This window comes from Triturus cristatus, chromosome 12 (assembly GCF_964204655.1).
Source record: "Triturus cristatus chromosome 12, aTriCri1.1, whole genome shotgun sequence".
NCBI classification, from domain to species: domain Eukaryota; kingdom Metazoa; phylum Chordata; class Amphibia; order Caudata; family Salamandridae; genus Triturus; species Triturus cristatus.
Window position 1 is genome coordinate 545911907 of NC_140595.1, and position 17562 is coordinate 545929468.

Here is a 17562-nt window from a genome sequence, read left to right on the forward strand (position 1 = left end):
GACCCAACAACTTGGCCCGAGCAGATACTCTTCAGTCATTACCATCTAGACCATCTAGGCCTATCAAGGGTTCAAACCTGTTGGCTAGAGGAAGTTCGGACCTAGCATTAATGCCCTGGGTATTCATTGCCGGCCAGAAGACAGACCGTCTAGGGCAATCAGGAAGAAAGGAGTTGGTGGGATTAAAGTATTGAAGGGGAACAATCTTTATTGTCATATTAGTATCTTGCGTGGAATGGCTCTCAACCAACGCTTTGGCATATACAGGATGTCTTACATTAACAACAACACAGTACCCCACAATATTTTTCTTCACCCTGGAACCCACCCATCCCACCATTCTAGCCATTATGGCATGAGGGACCAGGAATTGCCCATTTACTATGTTGCTGTCACACCAGTGAGTAACCTTGTGCATAAGATCCAAAGTGGATTCTTTCGAACCTTTGCTTAATCAGTGGGACTCCCAATAGGATGGCTACCAGAGATGCTTGTTCTGGGGGAAGATCTCAGGAAGTCGGTACTCCAACTCCAGTTGTTAGGGGTATATTTGTGTTAGATGTATTGGCTTTACTCCCGTTTGATGGTTGTGTACCTCGTGAGTAATCCACCTGATCAGTGGTGCCCAGGATCTCAGAAGCAACGCTGTCCCTTGACCCATGGCCATCCCCTTGAGTTGATAATATAGTGATTTGTCTCTCCTGATTTCTATGACTAGGCTCATGTGATGTCCTTCCTATGCTAAGGGCGCCCATGGAGGTGGGCCCAGCCGCTCGACTGGTCCCCACAGCCACAGACTTTGCAGCGTTGATTAAAACACCAGAGACAGGCAGGGGGAGATAACTGAGCTTGGCCTCTATACCTTCAAGCCGTAACAATATAGGGGCTATCAAAGCTTTAAACAAGGATTCCAGCCTAGGAAATAGTTTGACTGTGATCTGCTCCAAGCCAATATTGACTGATGGGGACGCCTTGTTCTGTGACTGGACTGATCTTTTTCCCCCAGCCTTCTTCCTTTTGACCGGGGGTTCAGCTGGAGCGTTGTCATCCTCTGCTGATAACTCCGCAGCCTTGTCATTCATGACCACAGCTGATGGTGTTACTGTGGACAGAGATCCTGCTGCTTCCCCTTATACCTCGAGATCGTCCAGAGGAATAGAGTCCTGGGTAATTTTCTCCATTTCCAGGGAAAGACGCCTCTCTGTCAGGGCTATCTCTTTAGAAATAACACTTACTGCCCAGACTAAAAAAGAGTCTATGGTAATTACATTATTCTCCCTTTTGCGCCTGAGGCCATCTCCCTTTTGCCCATTTTTGCACACGTTTTCACATGTTTAGGGTAAGGGGTCACAGGAAAATAAAGTGTGAATTGCAGGCCTTGTTGCCTTGGAGCAGCTGGTTAACCCACCCCCCCCAATGTCAAGTTATACAATGCTCTGAGATGTTCAAGGCAGGCTGGACAGAATCGCCCATACAGGCTGCACCAAGCTTCCTTCAGGGCACCAAGGCAAATCAAATAAATAAATAAATAAAAAGCAGTACCTTAGACTTGTGGGGGACTAAGAGACATGGCCCAGTTCGGCCTCTTATGGCTGCTGATGAGCACAGAAGGGCCCGCTCTTTGCCAGGCACGTGCACAGGCGCATCCTGACTGGAGTATGTGCCTCCTGGTGTGAGGACCAGCGATGACGCCTTCTGGCCGCTGAAAACACTGGGGCACGTAGTCCTGCCCCACAAACCAGGGACCAGCAGCTTCAGGCTCCTGCACTGCGTGAGGCTGTCTGGGCAAAAGTAGGTACGCCTGATTGTGAGGACGAGCGATGGCGGCTTCTGGTAACTAGAGACACTGGGGCACGTAGTCCTGCCCCACAAACCACGGACCAGCAGCTTCAGGTTCAGCAGATAAGGAGCTGAAGTAGAGAATAGAGAGTAGTGGGGTCTGCACACGCCGTAGGGCAGAGGGGAGAAATGCGGAGTAAAAATGCAGGCGCGTGACACCACCCTGCATTGCATTTCCATGCCAGGGCACAAACTGATAAGGCCTCCACAGCTGCAGGAGGCCCCTAGGCGACCCCCGTCGAGTAGCGTAGTTCAGGTGGCACTCACCCCCAAGGTCAACAGGGGCCGGGGGTGCAGGGAAGCCACTCAATCACTCGATAGCGTCAGTCTGCCAGCCGGAGTAATATACGGAAATCCCTTGATTGTGAGACAAGCGACTGAAACAAATGGGTCAGCGCTCTAAGTAATTATCCATTGAAGAAAAGTTACAATTGGAAGACTCCTATGCAATGAGGAGACAGGCGACTGATATCTAAGCGCTTAAGTGATTACTCCTTAAGGAATCCATATCTTGGAAGATTCCTTTTACAACAGGGAATATAATTATCACTCAGATATATTCTGGAAAAATAAGACTAAAAGTCTGGATATTTAGCAATCTACCTATCAGCTACATACTGGATCCTACATGGACACATGTATGCACTATATTGTCCCCAGAAATACAGTCCTGAAGAGACCCGGTATCTAGAGTGGGTCGAAACGCCATCGACAATATATAAAAGAGACAGCTCTGACCTAATTATTGTAGTTTGTATTAAGTCTGTCCTTGTATAATAAACTTCTAATAACCGTTTTTAGTTTTTTTGTAATTTGTCACATAAATTCACTATAATAGGTTATGGTTCTTTCACTTGGGGTCACAAAATCACTGTAAATGTTAAGAATAAATGTATATATTTTTCTGTATATGTAATTTTTGATATTAAGTTTGTGATACAGGCAACAATTGAAGAATAAAAATACCAACTTTGGCTGAAGTTAGGTATAATTGTAAAGGAAAAAGGCTATGTGTGGGCTTATTATGAATGCTATACATACATGATTAACACTGCGTGAGGTCACAATTGAGATTTATGAATGTGATTAATTTGGAGCGACAATTTAAATCGCAGATTATACTTTTTTTTTTTTTAAATGAGTTCCTTGTGAACATTGTTGTGTACTTTGTACTTACCCGGTTCACAGGGACATATGGGTTGCTCTTGTTATTTAAAATACTCAATCACTGCAGCACCCTCCTGCCCCGGTCAGCCAGCAGGCACAGCACTCACGGAGGAAGCCATGCACCAAGGGTGCACAACTCCGCCTCTCCTCGGCCGGAGCGAAGGCAACTCAGGAGGGCAATTAATGGCACTAGCGCAGGTTCACGTTCCAGCACCCTGTGTCCTGTGCAGCAAGCTCAGTGACAACAGATGACAAAAGGAAGACCTCTGCACACACGGGGGAACATGGCAGCTGCCAGCTAACCGGCTGCGGTCTTCTCAGAGGAATGTTTGCTTTACGCTGAGCAGGTCCCCACTCCACCTACCTTGCTTCCTAGTTTTTCTCTCCCCTTCCTCCTTCTTCTGGGTCCAGCTGATGGGGGTCTGGGGACCGTACCTGCACCTGTGTTGATGGTGACTGTGGAGGGTGGCGGCACCCCCTCGCTACGGTTCCCGCGTTGGGAGAGCATCGCAAAGGAGCTCCATCGTTGCCGTGAGACTGCAGTGCTGTTCCAGGGCAGTGGAGGCAGAGCCAGCATAGGCTGAAAGGTGGCTGGGATTGTCTCCGGGCTAACTTCGGTGCTCCTCGTAAGAGGCCATGGTGGGGACAGGAGGTAGGAGTTTGTAATTTTTACACTACAAATGAAAAGCAGAAAGATGAGGGCTCTCTTTGTGCTGTAAGGAGCTGGCCGTCTCCCCTGCCTATGGAGAGTTGCAAAAGCTACCAGAACAGGATAGTTAATCTTGCTGGGAAAATCTGCAATTATACCCTGCGCACCAGGGAAATTCTAGTTACATCTGCAGCAGAGCCAGCGTTGGTGCCCCCTCCTGTAGTGATAGTCTCCAAAATTAAAGCCTCTACTAAGAGCCAGAGCACACTGAATAGCCGGGCAGTGGGTGAGAGGGTCTCACTGCTAAATTAGAGAGAGTGGGACAAGTTGTTGCAGGGAAGAGTCCTCGGAGCAGGTGTAGGTGTAGGGGCAGGGGAGTGCCCCAATCCAAAGTAAAGATAACTCCCTCTTTAAAATCCTATCACAAGGTGCTTGCATCCCCGGGAAGTTTAAGTGTGGAAGGATTTACTGTAGGGAGACAAGCCGGCATCACTCTAGTATGGATCAGATTGTCCGTGAAGCCGCAGGTGACAATATAATAAGGCCCAGCCTGTCCTCCGAGGCCCACAATGGCTTACCAGATAGCGTAAATAGTTTGGCCTTGGCTTTGGTTCCTGCGTCCAATAGGTTTCAAGGCCTCGCATCCCCTGACGTATAGCCTGGGGGGTCTCCCCAGCAGGAGATGGATACAGGGAATACTCCCAGGGCGGCCTTGGAGGAGTCTTTGGTCTCTATTCTTTTGGGACTAAAGGGAGAGATGAGGAGCACATTAAAGATGTCTGAGCTGAATCTGGCGGATATCCAGGCCTCCTGTGCAGCCTTAGCTTAGAAGTTTGAAAAGGTGGCAGCCTGAATCACACTATTGGAGCAGGAGGTGACTACTATGCAGCAAGACATTGCTAATAATCCTGCAGGGGTAAGTTGTCTGTCCAAACAAAGCCAAGGGCTGTGGAAAGATCTAGAAAGGCTCAAACTATTCACGCAGGTATAATCTTAGACTTCTCAATGTTCCGGAATCCACGGAAGGCTCAGATATCAAGGCCTTTGTCATCTCGCTGTTGCAGAGCACAGCTCTAAAAAATAGGGCATTTTTCGATCTTGTCTCCAAGATACAAAGTGTGCATCAGGACCCTTTTGGAAGAAATCCCCAGAGGCAGAAACTGAGGAAAATTTTAATTAACTTTCTTTTGTACATAGTTAAGGAGGCGATTTTGACTGCGGCATTAAGGGATGGCTCCTATCCTACTGGTACTTATTCATTTTCCATAAGATCAGATGTTTGCCGTGGTACTAACCAGAAGCAGTGGGAGTTGGGGAAGAAGATGGAGGAGATGCATAAACTCGGTACTAAAGCGCATTTGAAATTCCCGATACACCTTGGATAATCTGCAACAATCACATGTACAATTATCGATCGGTGGAGGAAATGGATAGTCTGATTGATATAATTATGAAAGGAGCAGGTCTTTGATCCAAACTGGATGGGGGTGGGCTTTGACGCTATAGTTCTTATTTCATTATTTTAGTTCCTTCCAAGAGAAGACTATTAGGCATTTATGCCTAAAAATCATGGGAGGGGCCCCCAAGTTGGGAGGATGGGGTCACAGGGATAGGTGTGGGGATAGGATTGGTGTGGGGTGGTGAATGACGTGAGGAGCAGTGAGAAAAAAATGTCCTCAATATCACCCTTGCATATGAATATAGAACTGCAGGTAGCTCTGCGTAGTATTAAATTCAAACTATTTAGATAGGGGGCCCAATGAGCTAATTTTTTTGTCCTGGAATGTAAATGGTTTTAGGGCAAAGCATAGGTAAAGGCTAAGCATGAGACATCTAGAAGAAAGCCAAGCCCATGTTATTCTTCTGCAGAAAACTCACCTAGCTGACAGTGAGGGTAGCCCCCCCCTCTCTAAGTATAGTTGGATAGACATTTTCTGGTCTCTGAGCAGACTGAGCACTGTGAGGGTGTAGCAATCATGATCAGGAGGGGGGGCATGGTGTGTTATAAAATCCTCAAAAACTGACAACTCTGGTAGGTGGATTATTGCAACTCTGGGCTGCGGGGGAGTTGAGTTAGTATGTGCTGTCTTTTATGGGCCTAACCTTAATGACCCTTGTTATCTATCTAATATGGAGTGGAATCTAATGGAGGTCGCGTCTCCAATAATTATCGGGGGGACTTCAAGGTCCTCCTGGATCCAACTCTTGATAGGTCTACTCCAAAGAATTATGCCCATGCCCCCTGTATGTGGCAGGTCCTTAAAAATGTGCTGTACAATCTGGCTATGCTCGATGTGTGGATAGACGATAGAAGCCAGTCAAGGCTTTATGTTCCATATTAAAAGATATGGCTACTTTTATAGATTAGATTATTTCTTTTTTGTGGAGGGAATATTGGCAGATGGCATAACAGCAGTTACTGTTCTACCCGGCCATATTTTTGACCATGCTATGGTCACTATGTACTTAAAAGGCTATGGTGGCCTGCCTAGGCCAAGATGGACATTAAAAAGGACTATTCTTTATGATTTGGAGGTTGGTGGGTTGGTGGGTTGTTAAAGCGAGCAAGTACGGCCTATGTTCTTGACAATGTGGGGTCTACTTCTCCGGATGTTGTTTGGGACACCTTCAAGGCATATATTAGAAGGGTGCTGCAAAATCTGGCTCATTTTAAATCCAAGAAAAAAGAATTGGAGATTGAGTGGGATAATTAGAGGCTGATCTTCTGCAGCTTGGCCCGATCGAATATAGGAAAGGAGCAGTTGCAAAGGCAATTGGAAGAGGTGAGGAAGAACTACAAGATTAAATTAGATCAGAAGTGTAGGGAGCAATGCCAAGCAGGCTGTATGAGGAACTTTGAGTATGGTGAGAAAGCGGGGGTACTACTAGCATGGAAAGCCAGGGCAGACAGATCAAGGAATTGTATCAGGCAGTTAGTAGTTAATCACAGGGGGATTGTTTCTGATAAGATGGAAGAAATGCAAGATTTCCTCATATCCCTATTCTCCCAGCTATATGCAGAGAAGGTCCGCCCCAACCAAGGCTCACTTAAAGCCTGGCTTGGGAAAGTGCAATTGCCAAGATTGACAACGGAGGGCAGGGAGAAGTTGGATACCTCTATTACCAAGAAAGAGATCCGTTCATGTCAATGTCAGAGCAGGAACGGTAAGGCCACCGGCTCTGATGTCCTGCCGGCGGAAGTGTACAAACTTTTAATAGAAGAACTGGTTCCAGTTCTGGAGAGCCTGTTTAACTCAATATGTTGGCGGGGAGGGCGCATCCCCAAAACGTGGAAGGAGGCCACAATAGTTCTGGTCCTAAAACCCTCTAAAGACCCAAGCAGAGCCGATTATTATCATGCGATCTCCCTGCTGAATGCCGATTATAAAATCTTTGGGAGCATTTTGGTGGGGAGATTGGCAAAGCTTGCCCCACAGCTGATCCATTTAGACCCGAAGGGGTTCATACCCAAGAGACAGATTCAGGAGTTGACGCAACAACGTATAGGCACAATAGATCTCGCCACAACCTGCTCGGTTGCCTTGGCCGTGATTGTGATAGACATGGCCAAGGCATTTGATCAGTCGTATTTGCTGTACATTTGGGAGGTTCTGAGAATCATGGGATTTGGTCCGGGTTTTATATATACCCTCCAGATGCTGTATGAGAACGCGTCAGCCAAGATCCTCCTCAATGGTATATTGACTACTAGTGTTAGTAAGTCAAGAGGTACGCAACAGGGCTGCCCCCTGTTACCCCTGCTGTACGATATTTATATTGAGTCCCTGGCGCAACTCCTAAGAGCGGATGGACAGGTTGCTCCCTTTAGTTCTCCATTCTATAGCAGCAAGGTCACGTTATATGCAGATGATTTGTTGATCTATACGTCAGAGTTAACGTGAAAATGCGCAACATCCTGTGGTGGCAACAGAGTGGGTTATTATTTTATCTGATACTGATCGCACAGAGGGAAGTCTGCAAGGTGTTGGTTGATCTGTTACCCCCGAAGGTGGAGGACTGGGACTGGGGTTGTCTGTTTTTGGCGCTCAGATCTGGGATGCAAAACAGGCTTTCCTTCTGCACTATGGTCCGATCTTTCGAAGTGGTGTAGGGATCATGTAATTGGCCAAGTATTCCAATGATTACACCGAGGCACCAGCAGAGGTGGCGGTCCTGTATGGCTATGTCGGGACCATGGGTGAATGCAGTGGACCGCAGGGCGGATAGATCGAGTGGTTCGAAATTTGCAGACATGAGGACAAAAAAAACAAAAAAAAACAAAAGGAAGATCTAATTTCCAGTGTTTCTAAAGTGGACTGCAGTGTTGCCAGCGTTAGTAAAGCTGAAGGGAAGAAAGGATTATTGAGACAGCAGTAGTGGCTCTCTGATTGGGCTCTTGTCCAGGCTTCTTTTCTGTATCACTCACACAAGAATCCACTCCATTTCATCCTGTGTGCAGCTGCCAATACTGAAGCACAAGTGAGGCGGTCATGAGATTTATGTACTGCAATACAGCCGTTACAGTTTGCTGTCTTGTGTCCCGCTGCCAGTTAAAATACACTGGCAGTACTATACATCCCACCAAAGTACCCATTTTAGAGCAATAGCAACCAAAGATGTGAAATATCCTGTAGTGAGACACTTTGCATCCCAGCACGATAGCAACAGAAATCGTCTTTGCTTCATTTGAATGGATCATGTACCCCTAGATACCAGAGGAGAGGACAGAGTGTTGAAACTCCGCAGGTTTGAATCTAGGCACATTATAGATATGCAAACCAAGACCCCAAATGTGTTGAACAGCGAGAAAGAGTTGTTGGTACATCTATAAAGATACATAGGAGAAATGATTAACTGGAAGGAAGTTATCTTAAAAAGACCGTGTAATGAATTCCCAGAGACCTTGCCCACAACCCTCTTTTCCCCCTTGAGCTAATGATTTGTCATTAGTTAGAAATTATTAACTGTGTAGATTGTGTATTTTAGTTTAATAATATTGAAGATAAATATATAGTTATTGCTATGTACATGCAGCCTACTATCAGGGTTCCTAGTGACCAAGGGACTACAGGGACACATGATCCATCCTACACAAGTCCAGAACGTTATAACTAGATACAATCATGTATAGAACTGATTGACAGTGCATGAAGAGATGACCACTGTAATCCAACATTAATCCATACAGGGCAGAATAAAACATTAAATCATAGTCACAGGATACCTGTTACAATAAAGACTAGTATAGAATACGAGTAGTAGTTTGATCAAGGTTATGCTGCTTTGGTCGCAATATGTATGTAGTCCGACAGTCCATTCAGGGTAATATAACATCAATCTACAGTTACAGAATACCTGTCAATATGGAGACTGCGAATGAAAGAAAATGTGCGTTATATATAGGGCATGGGATGCATGTGCCCCTCTCCACAGGCCAATGTTGACCCTAGGGACCCAGTTTTAATGGAGTGGGAGGGAGAACACAGCCCCCCTCCCAGGGGTATTTTGGCCCCGGGGACCGCCACTCCCGGTGACCAGCCATCAACAAAATAAGGGGAGGGTGCAGTGGGATAATTAGGAAAGGGGCACTTGTGGCCCCCCTTCCTGGGCAATTTTCAGCCCTGGGGATCCCATCCCCAAGGGCCAGCTCCAGTTATGTCCGGGGAGGCCCACCCCCGGGACATAGAGGATTCCCTGCCTGCACTGGTGTGGTCAGAGAAACCAGTGTTTGCTCTCACTCAGTGGGAGCAATTTTAAAGCTCCCGCCAAGCGAGAGCAAAAACGAAGGGCCTAATTATGAGTCTGATGTCCGAGGACCGCCAGACTTGTGGTGGCGTGGCACTGGTGGTCTGACATCACCATTATGACTTGGGTGGTCGGACGGCCCTGGGACCACCGCTGTCGCCAGGGAACCACCGTTCCCTGATGATGGCGTGGTGGGCAGAGGCTATAATAAGCTTGGCAGGACCGCCTTGGCCCTGCCAAGCATATTACGAGTTTCCTCTCCGTTGGGGATGGGGTTCCCTGGGCCAGAATTGGCCCAGGAGGTTGGCACGAAGCCCCCTTCTCTATTCCTAATTGTACAGACCCAAAAAGATGTGGTTCCTGTGGCCAATGTTGCCCCAGGGAAGGAGCTCCATGCACCCTACTTCTCTATAATATTCTGAGCCCCCGGAGATGGGGTCACTGTGGACAGAAATCAGAGGGCGTTCTTGGGGCAGAAATTGGCCAGGGGAGGGGGCCTGCTTTTCTCTTTTCACATAAATACAGTGGTGGGCACAGGTGGGGGGGCACTTATCCCTTTCCCTAAATAAATCTGCCGGATCCAGGGATGGGGTCCCCTGGGCCATGTTTGCTGCCTTTGGGGAGTTGGCAGCCAGGCCCTGTAGATAATCCCCGCCGCAAGACTGAAGAACATGTGCGGGGTAGGTTTGGACTAACGTATGGTAATTAAATATTACTTTACATTTAAAATACCCTAGAAATTCACAAGAAAAACCCTAAAGTTACAGGGATGTTACAGTTAGGAAATAGCATTGAAAAAAGTAGAAATTCACTTAAAAGCCCAAAGCTTACAGGTACATTATAGTAAGGAAATAGAGTTAAAAAAACCTTAGAAGTTCACTAAAAAAACAAAGGGTACTGGGATGTTATATTTCGGTTCAAATTTTAGACACAGAAAACCACAGAAATTCAGCATTTAGAGTTATTTCAAGTAACTATAACTTGCACCCTCATCATGCACTGCTAATTACCCCACTTATTACATCACTCTTAACATCTTCTGACATCATTGATAATATCACTGCAGCATTTGCTGTAAGATTATTGATAGGAACACTGTGCATGGTGGAGGCATGAGTCATAGTTACTTGAGATAACTCTAACTATAACTGCTTAATTTATATGGTTTTGTGTGTGTAAAATCTGAACCTAACTATAATGTACCTGTAACCTTTGTTTTTTTAGTTAATATATATATATATATATATTTACATGGGACATGCCAGACATAAAATTGACACAAAAGACTTTAGTTCTACTTTTATGTCTGGCCTGCCCTGGTTTTTGCTTCTCAAAATCTAGTCACCCTACAATAGTGCCATGAGATCCTTTTGAATCAGTGTATGCCTTACATATAAATGTCATGTATATGCCAAATGCAGATATCCCTGAGGGCTCAGAAGCATTGCAATATTTTGCTGAGAACGGTGTATCGTCTTTACGGCTGGATGGATCTTCTACTGTAATAGCAAACTATGACATATAGAAAAGTGATCTCAGATGGAGGGAAAGCAGGTGGAAAATGTCAGTATTGTTTATTGGGTTGACAGGTAGGCGTTTGTGTGTTCATGAACTGCTGACGTTGTAACCGATCCAAAACATGCCTGTCTCAAGATTTTGGGAAACCCTACTTCCAAATAAAGTAAAGTTTGCTGCTGATAAGGAAAAATGAAGTACCAAATGGACCTCTGTTGATTGTTTATATTTATTATAGTAATGTGCATAATTTATTTTTTAATTTACTGTTGGTTGTAGCATGACTTTATACACAACTTTGTAATCTACATAAGATTGTAATATTCTGTAACATTTATGGTATACAGTTTGAAACATTTGGTATTTACATGGACCATAATGACAACTAAGAAGGCATATACTTTAGAAGACTTTACATTTACCAATCGTATGAACAACTTGATTATATTTAACAAGATTATATGACGTGTACATACATACACACACACACAGACATACACGCACACACTCTTCCACACACCTTTATAAGAAATGCACATTTTCTCATTTCTCACACTTGTACATTGAGTAGACAGATTTGTAAACCCTTCTTGCCAAGCAGGCACACACTTATGAACGTAGACTGTACGAATTCACAAAAAAAAGTAAAATATATTACGTGATAATGGTTTATAAAATATGAAAAACATGGCAATGTGTCTGTGGCAGGATTCACAACACTCTAGAAGTAAATATGTTTTCTTGAATATTTGGCCAGGTGGTTACTTCCAAGATAGAGATTTGTGTGCATTTCTGAAAATTCCACATTTGTTTCTTGAAGAGAGACGGATTGCTTTATTCCAACTAAAGTCAAAATTAAGTACAAGCTTCTTCCTTGTCGATTTGTAGCATTTGTAGTTGCCAAGCCTTCAGGAACAGTTCCATTCCTCACATATAAATGTTCTACTTCTGCAGGTGCTGCTTAACAATCAACGTGTATTTCCTAAAATGCAACCTTTGCAAGCAAACGTCATCAAAATGGGGCATTGAAGCGTGGTTCTAAAGTTTCTCCCAACAAGAATCGATCATTACAAGCCCTCATGCCCAACATTTGACAAGAAGGATTGATCATCACATGTATGGCACAATAGTAAATTGATTCGGAGCTTTATCACAGACAAATCGCCCAACCATCATGGACGGTGCTAAAGAGGTGCATCAACCAAACTGCAATACGTGAAAACACACTAGGCGGCTGTAATGTTAAAAAAATATATTTTAGTCATTGAAGGGTGTTCTAGACGTATATGACTAGGCATGTACACAACTACATAATTTTAAAGGACAGAAGTGTGAATGTTCCATTGAAAGTTGGATTGAAAAGAAGGGCTTAAATTTAAGGCAGTTTGAGGACTGTTGTTTCCACAGTATATTGACAACAGCTGTCATTGACAATGCCTGCTGAAAATCATTTCTTCAATATTGCTGAAAGAAAATGATATTAAAAATATTAAAACTAAAGAGTGCAGAAGTTAATTCTGAGAACAAATTGTAAGCAACAAACGTTATATAAAAGAAACATATTTAGGTCTTTACAATTAAATTTAGAATACAAACAAAACAAAGGTAGGTATGTAGAATGTACCTTCTTTAAAGCAAGTTCGAAGTCATTTGTCAGCATATGAAAAGTCATTGTATATACATGACTTACTGACTCATAATGTTTTTGTTATAAGGCAAGGTCAGACTAGCTCACCATACATTTCTGACATGAGCTAATCTGAATTATCTCTGACACAAAATATTATGCCGCTATAGCATTTACGAAAAAGTGCTGACTTTCTATGGGCTGTATCTTTACACAATACAACAACCTATATTGATTATATTTTCACAGCTACCAAAAATATTGGCAAAAGTGTGATTACCCTGGTGAAGACTGCAGACAGGTAATACTGAAACCTACTACTTCCACAGAAACCAGTACTGAAATCACTGGTCAAAATAAAAAGCGAGCAATTCAGTTGCTTTAAAAATGTGTACAAAATTCATTATTTAAAGTCCCCCCTTTTGGCTTGCAACCTAATTGCATATAAAAATAGATGGCCGGTGTAAAAGAAAGGAAATATGTATTTTTCAGAAGTCAGGAGTAATAGTAGCTTCCTAGGTAAGGATTGAATACCCACCAACATTTGAAAGGTTATCTTTCACCGATCCACCTGTATTAATGCACAGAGGTTAAAGAGCCATCCTTGCTGCTGGATGTCTCCATTGTGCAGCATTACTTGGTTAAAACCTTCATTCTTGTATACTAGCAGAATATTAAGTACAAAATATCATTCTGCACTTATAGTATGACCAGAATATCGACCACCATAATATTGCAAAGGTAAGTATATATATGTCAGTATAGATTTACTATACTTAACTCCACATTTATATCCTTGATAATATGTAGATGAAGAGCTAATGTCTGATACTGTAACGTTTTCTGAAATGTCATATATTGAAAATGTGCATACATTTAAATATTTTGAGAAGATAATTTTTGGTTTACTTATACGTTATGTAGGAATGTTGGTGCTGACCATGTCCCATTGTCTATATAGTTAGACTAAATGTCTCCCCAGATTTTAAACGAGATGGTCATCTCTGGCGCACCAAAACTTGCAGCTCCTTCTTACTTGGCGGGAGGAACATGAGGCAGACGTGCTGATGTGGGTTATTTATTTTCATCTTCATCAGGCCATATAACATCATGTCTCAGGAAGGACAGATCACTGAGGAAGTTTATGTGAAAGTTTCCTTTTAACAAGTATTGTAATCCTCTGGTACGAGGCAGCCAAAAGGAAACACAGGAGCATGCACTGATCTACAAAGGCATCCTCTTTTAACAGATAATGACCCCCGGTTTTCTTCCTGGGCGTAGAAGATTTTCCAAAAATAGATAGGATAAATCCATATTATTCATAAAAAGGCCTTCATGGTTTTTAGTAGTGTGTATGTATTTTACTTGCATAGTGAAAATGTGGCTCGAAAGTAAAAGAGTGCATCCCAAAAACTGGTGTATATGGCTGAGAGGTGTAAAATCAGTGGAAGGGGTACAGAGGGTAAGGTGAGTCAAGAGCTGTCTGGATGATACACTGTGATGGGAGAAGAAGGGTTCTCTTCAGGAGAGGAATCATAGCTAGGTTTTAGGTTGAGACCTGCATCATCTGTGTGGAAAATATTTAAAAAGGAGATGCGGGGCAGGAGAGCGAGCCAGTGCAGGCTTCTGAGGATTGGACCGACCCTATTATATTTGTAATCAGATAGTCTGTAGCATGGATGATATTCTTTGGGGTGTGGTGTTGGGAATGGGCCGGCTAGAAGCACTCAATGGGGTAATGGCCAAATCTGACAGCTTCACATTATTATAAGTGATTTTTTAAAATAACCAGACACATTTTGTCAGTCGCTAAGTGTAATATTTTCCTTTATGTGAATTGATGAATGGCATCATGTTAATCAGGTATGCAAAAATGTAAAAACTAACACTGCAAATTTTACTTTGCTAACAGCAATGATTGGACCCTGAGCTTGTATTTAAGCCCCACATTGTTTTTAAAAAGGTATGTTTTTAAAGGTACTGGATCATGAGCAGCAAGTTAACACAGTAAGACAGGATTCAGTGTCACTATGTATGGGCAATTATTCGGTCACATATACAATGCAGTGCTGCATTTCTGCGTATCATCTAGATTAGAAGGAAATTGAGGTTACCATGGCTTGAAAGGAGGAAATAATTTAGAAATAAATAAATATGGTAGATCTTTGGAGATACTATGCTTATCATTTTACCCATTTAAGAAAAATAAGATGCTAACTCAATCTTGATTAAATACCAACTCCATAGAGTTTGATCATAGCAGGTGTGGGACGGTCCTATCCTGGAAATGCATGCTGCAATAACAAGGGGAAGCAGCCTTTCCTTTTGAGGAAGTATTTTCATTATTTTACATTCAACTACAGCCTCCAATTTCTATGAAATCCCTCAGGTTTTCCCCAGTATTATAGGCAAAAGCAATAACCTGTTACACATATCAACATCCCAAGGACAGTACGTGTAAATAAATTTCATACCAAAACATGAATTCACTACAAAGTACTACCCACTCTGGGATAAAGTTGTGTCCTCACCAGGATCTAATAGTCAGTAATGGATGTTATAGTATTACTCTACTCAACTGTTTTCCCAAAATAGTGAGCATTAGTCTGAATGGCTTGATTGTGTAATTGACTTCTTGGTATGGCACGAAATAAACAAAGTTTCAAAGACTGCCTCTTCAATTAAGATCAAACACTTTTCTCGTCTACGATAAAAAAAGTATGCTTTTATCTTGCACCTTCACTATGGTAGTTGATCTCCACAATGCAGTACCTATCCTCCTCTGAAATCATTTAAGATTTCAGAGGTTCAAGGCAGTTCACAAAATGGAGAGGCACCTGAGTAAGAATAATGCTTACCAAAAGTTCGAAACTAAACATATATAAACAGTTTTTGATTGGATAAAACATCAATATTAATTAAAAAAATGTTAGATGTTTGGAAAATGTGTATGGCTTCTTTAAATACCACGTGGTTGCCATCCCAAATTGGATTAGTGAGCTTGCATTTGTCATGTCCTCTATCAATAATTTCCACTGGAAACAGAAATATGCACAATATGTTTTGATTTACATTTAGCTGATGAAATAGCTCTACAGAGCATTTCTGGATTCAGTTGTGTAACAACCATTGGCTGAAGGCCTCTCAAATGCACTTTCTGCAGTGTTTGACATGACTGACACAATATCATAGATCACATATTGTTTGTTTGATCACCTAGTCATTACTTTCCTTTCAGTACAAGAAGTTTAACAAACGTATGACTTGTGTTGTAACCTGATTTGTTTAATTATAGGATGTCCTAACCAGAGACTCATTTAGGAGAGGGACCTTAGCAGCATGTAAAGCTTGACATCAGCATTGTTGATTGACCAACAAAAGGTAATACTGTTTGTTGGGCTTTATGTTACGTTTCTCAAAACAACTTCTAATTAGTAAGGCTACAATAGCTCCTCATCTCACATATTTGTTCTGTTGATAACCATATTAATAAAAGCTAAGCAGGAAAGTCCACCAAAATATTTTTCAGACTATATAACAAATCTATATAGAGAAAAAAGCACCAATGTGTTTGACAACTTTGCCTTAGGAACTGTAGACATTCTGGAGAGGGCTGTCTGGCTCTAAAAGCATGGGATCATACGACTAAGTGACATATTCTGAAACAAAAACACAGCAAAGGTTGGTTACTTATCATTATGTGAGGTCAGGAACAGTTTGCAGTAACAGTTGCCAAGGTGTGTACAAGTGAAATATCACAAAAATGTATGACTCCTACTCAACACACGTTGACTGTCTCCACTTCTCATAAATGTTCAGTAATGCATGGTACAGAAAAAAACACCCTAAGGAGTAGTGTCCAGCAGTCTTCTCCAAAGGCAAATGAAGATATGGAAACACTTTGCAAGCCACAATCTTCGTTTTAGATGAGGAAGCAGCAGGAGTATACAGAAGAATAAGTCCATTCCTCTAAATTCTTTCCAATGTCATGAAAATACAAGAGCACTCATTACCCTTCTTGAATGCTGAGGTTGTAGCTATTGCACGTCCATGACCATCGTTCCATCTACACCAAAGCATGTCACCAGCTGTATTTCAAGGATGAATCTTGTGACAGTAAGAACCAAAACAAATATAACGTCTTTAAACATGTTCATCAAAAAACAGGTAATAAAAAAGAGGTATTGAAAACGGAAAATAAAAGAGTATTCTTCTCCCAAATAGGCTCCTCACCAGTCTTGTCCAAACACAGTTGAGTGTGTGTTGAACTTAGCTTTCAGAAACTTCCAATTTGATGTCTTAGCTTGTGTCCGTCAAATAATCCACTGTCATATGGCCATCCAGTGTTTGAACTGTAAAGGAATGCAAACATTTATTATTTCTCTGATGAGTCAAGTCGCACAATACAATGCCTTGAGTTTGCCCTTAGTCCTTCAATACTTCCTTCACCAAGGTCCCTCACCCTTTTCCCTAAACTCAACGGCCAGGTGGAGATAACAATTCATATTTTTTTATACATTACTCTCCAGCCAACCGGAACCTGCCCACCATCCACCTGTTAGAATAGGTTAGTGGTATGCATTGCCCAATTCTACAATGCTGAGTGGTGGAGAAAGATTAGATTGGACCAGATACCACTCAGCTGAAGGCAGTTGCCATCAACGCCACCCTGAGATGCAGGGAGCACCGGGCAATCTCATATCCTACCACACATAGATGGAAGGACAGGGAGAATTTCTGGAAACTTCCTGAGTCCGGGTGAGGGGTGAGATGACTCATGTTACCTCCATGTTACCTCCAGTCCTTTAGAAGCTCTATTTCTACTTAGGTTTGCTTTTCTTTATGGTGCACAAATATCCACAGCAAATTTGGAACCCAAGGGATTCACTCCCTGGTACCACTCATGTGGTACTGATGAGAACATGCAATGCAGCGAAGTGGGAAATCTGGGGAGTCTCCAGAGCTTGGAGTTTCTAACAGGCTTAATTTGGTGTCAACCTGCAGACCAACAGATGCACGT

The 17562-nt window shown here is 42.8% G+C and overlaps 1 protein-coding gene across 1 annotated transcript in view; it reads right to left on the reverse strand.

The window, feature by feature from the left end:
* Positions 1–11138: 11138 nt before the first annotated feature.
* Positions 11139–17562, reverse strand: part of SLC6A2 (solute carrier family 6 member 2) — a 1123441-nt gene continuing 1117017 nt past the window's right edge. Inside the window, exon 15 of the mRNA XM_085639971.1 lies at positions 11139–16894. Within this exon, the coding sequence (XP_085496097.1) occupies positions 16871–16894 (24 nt within the window). The 3' untranslated portion in view covers positions 11139–16870. The remainder of the gene's footprint in view (positions 16895–17562) is intronic.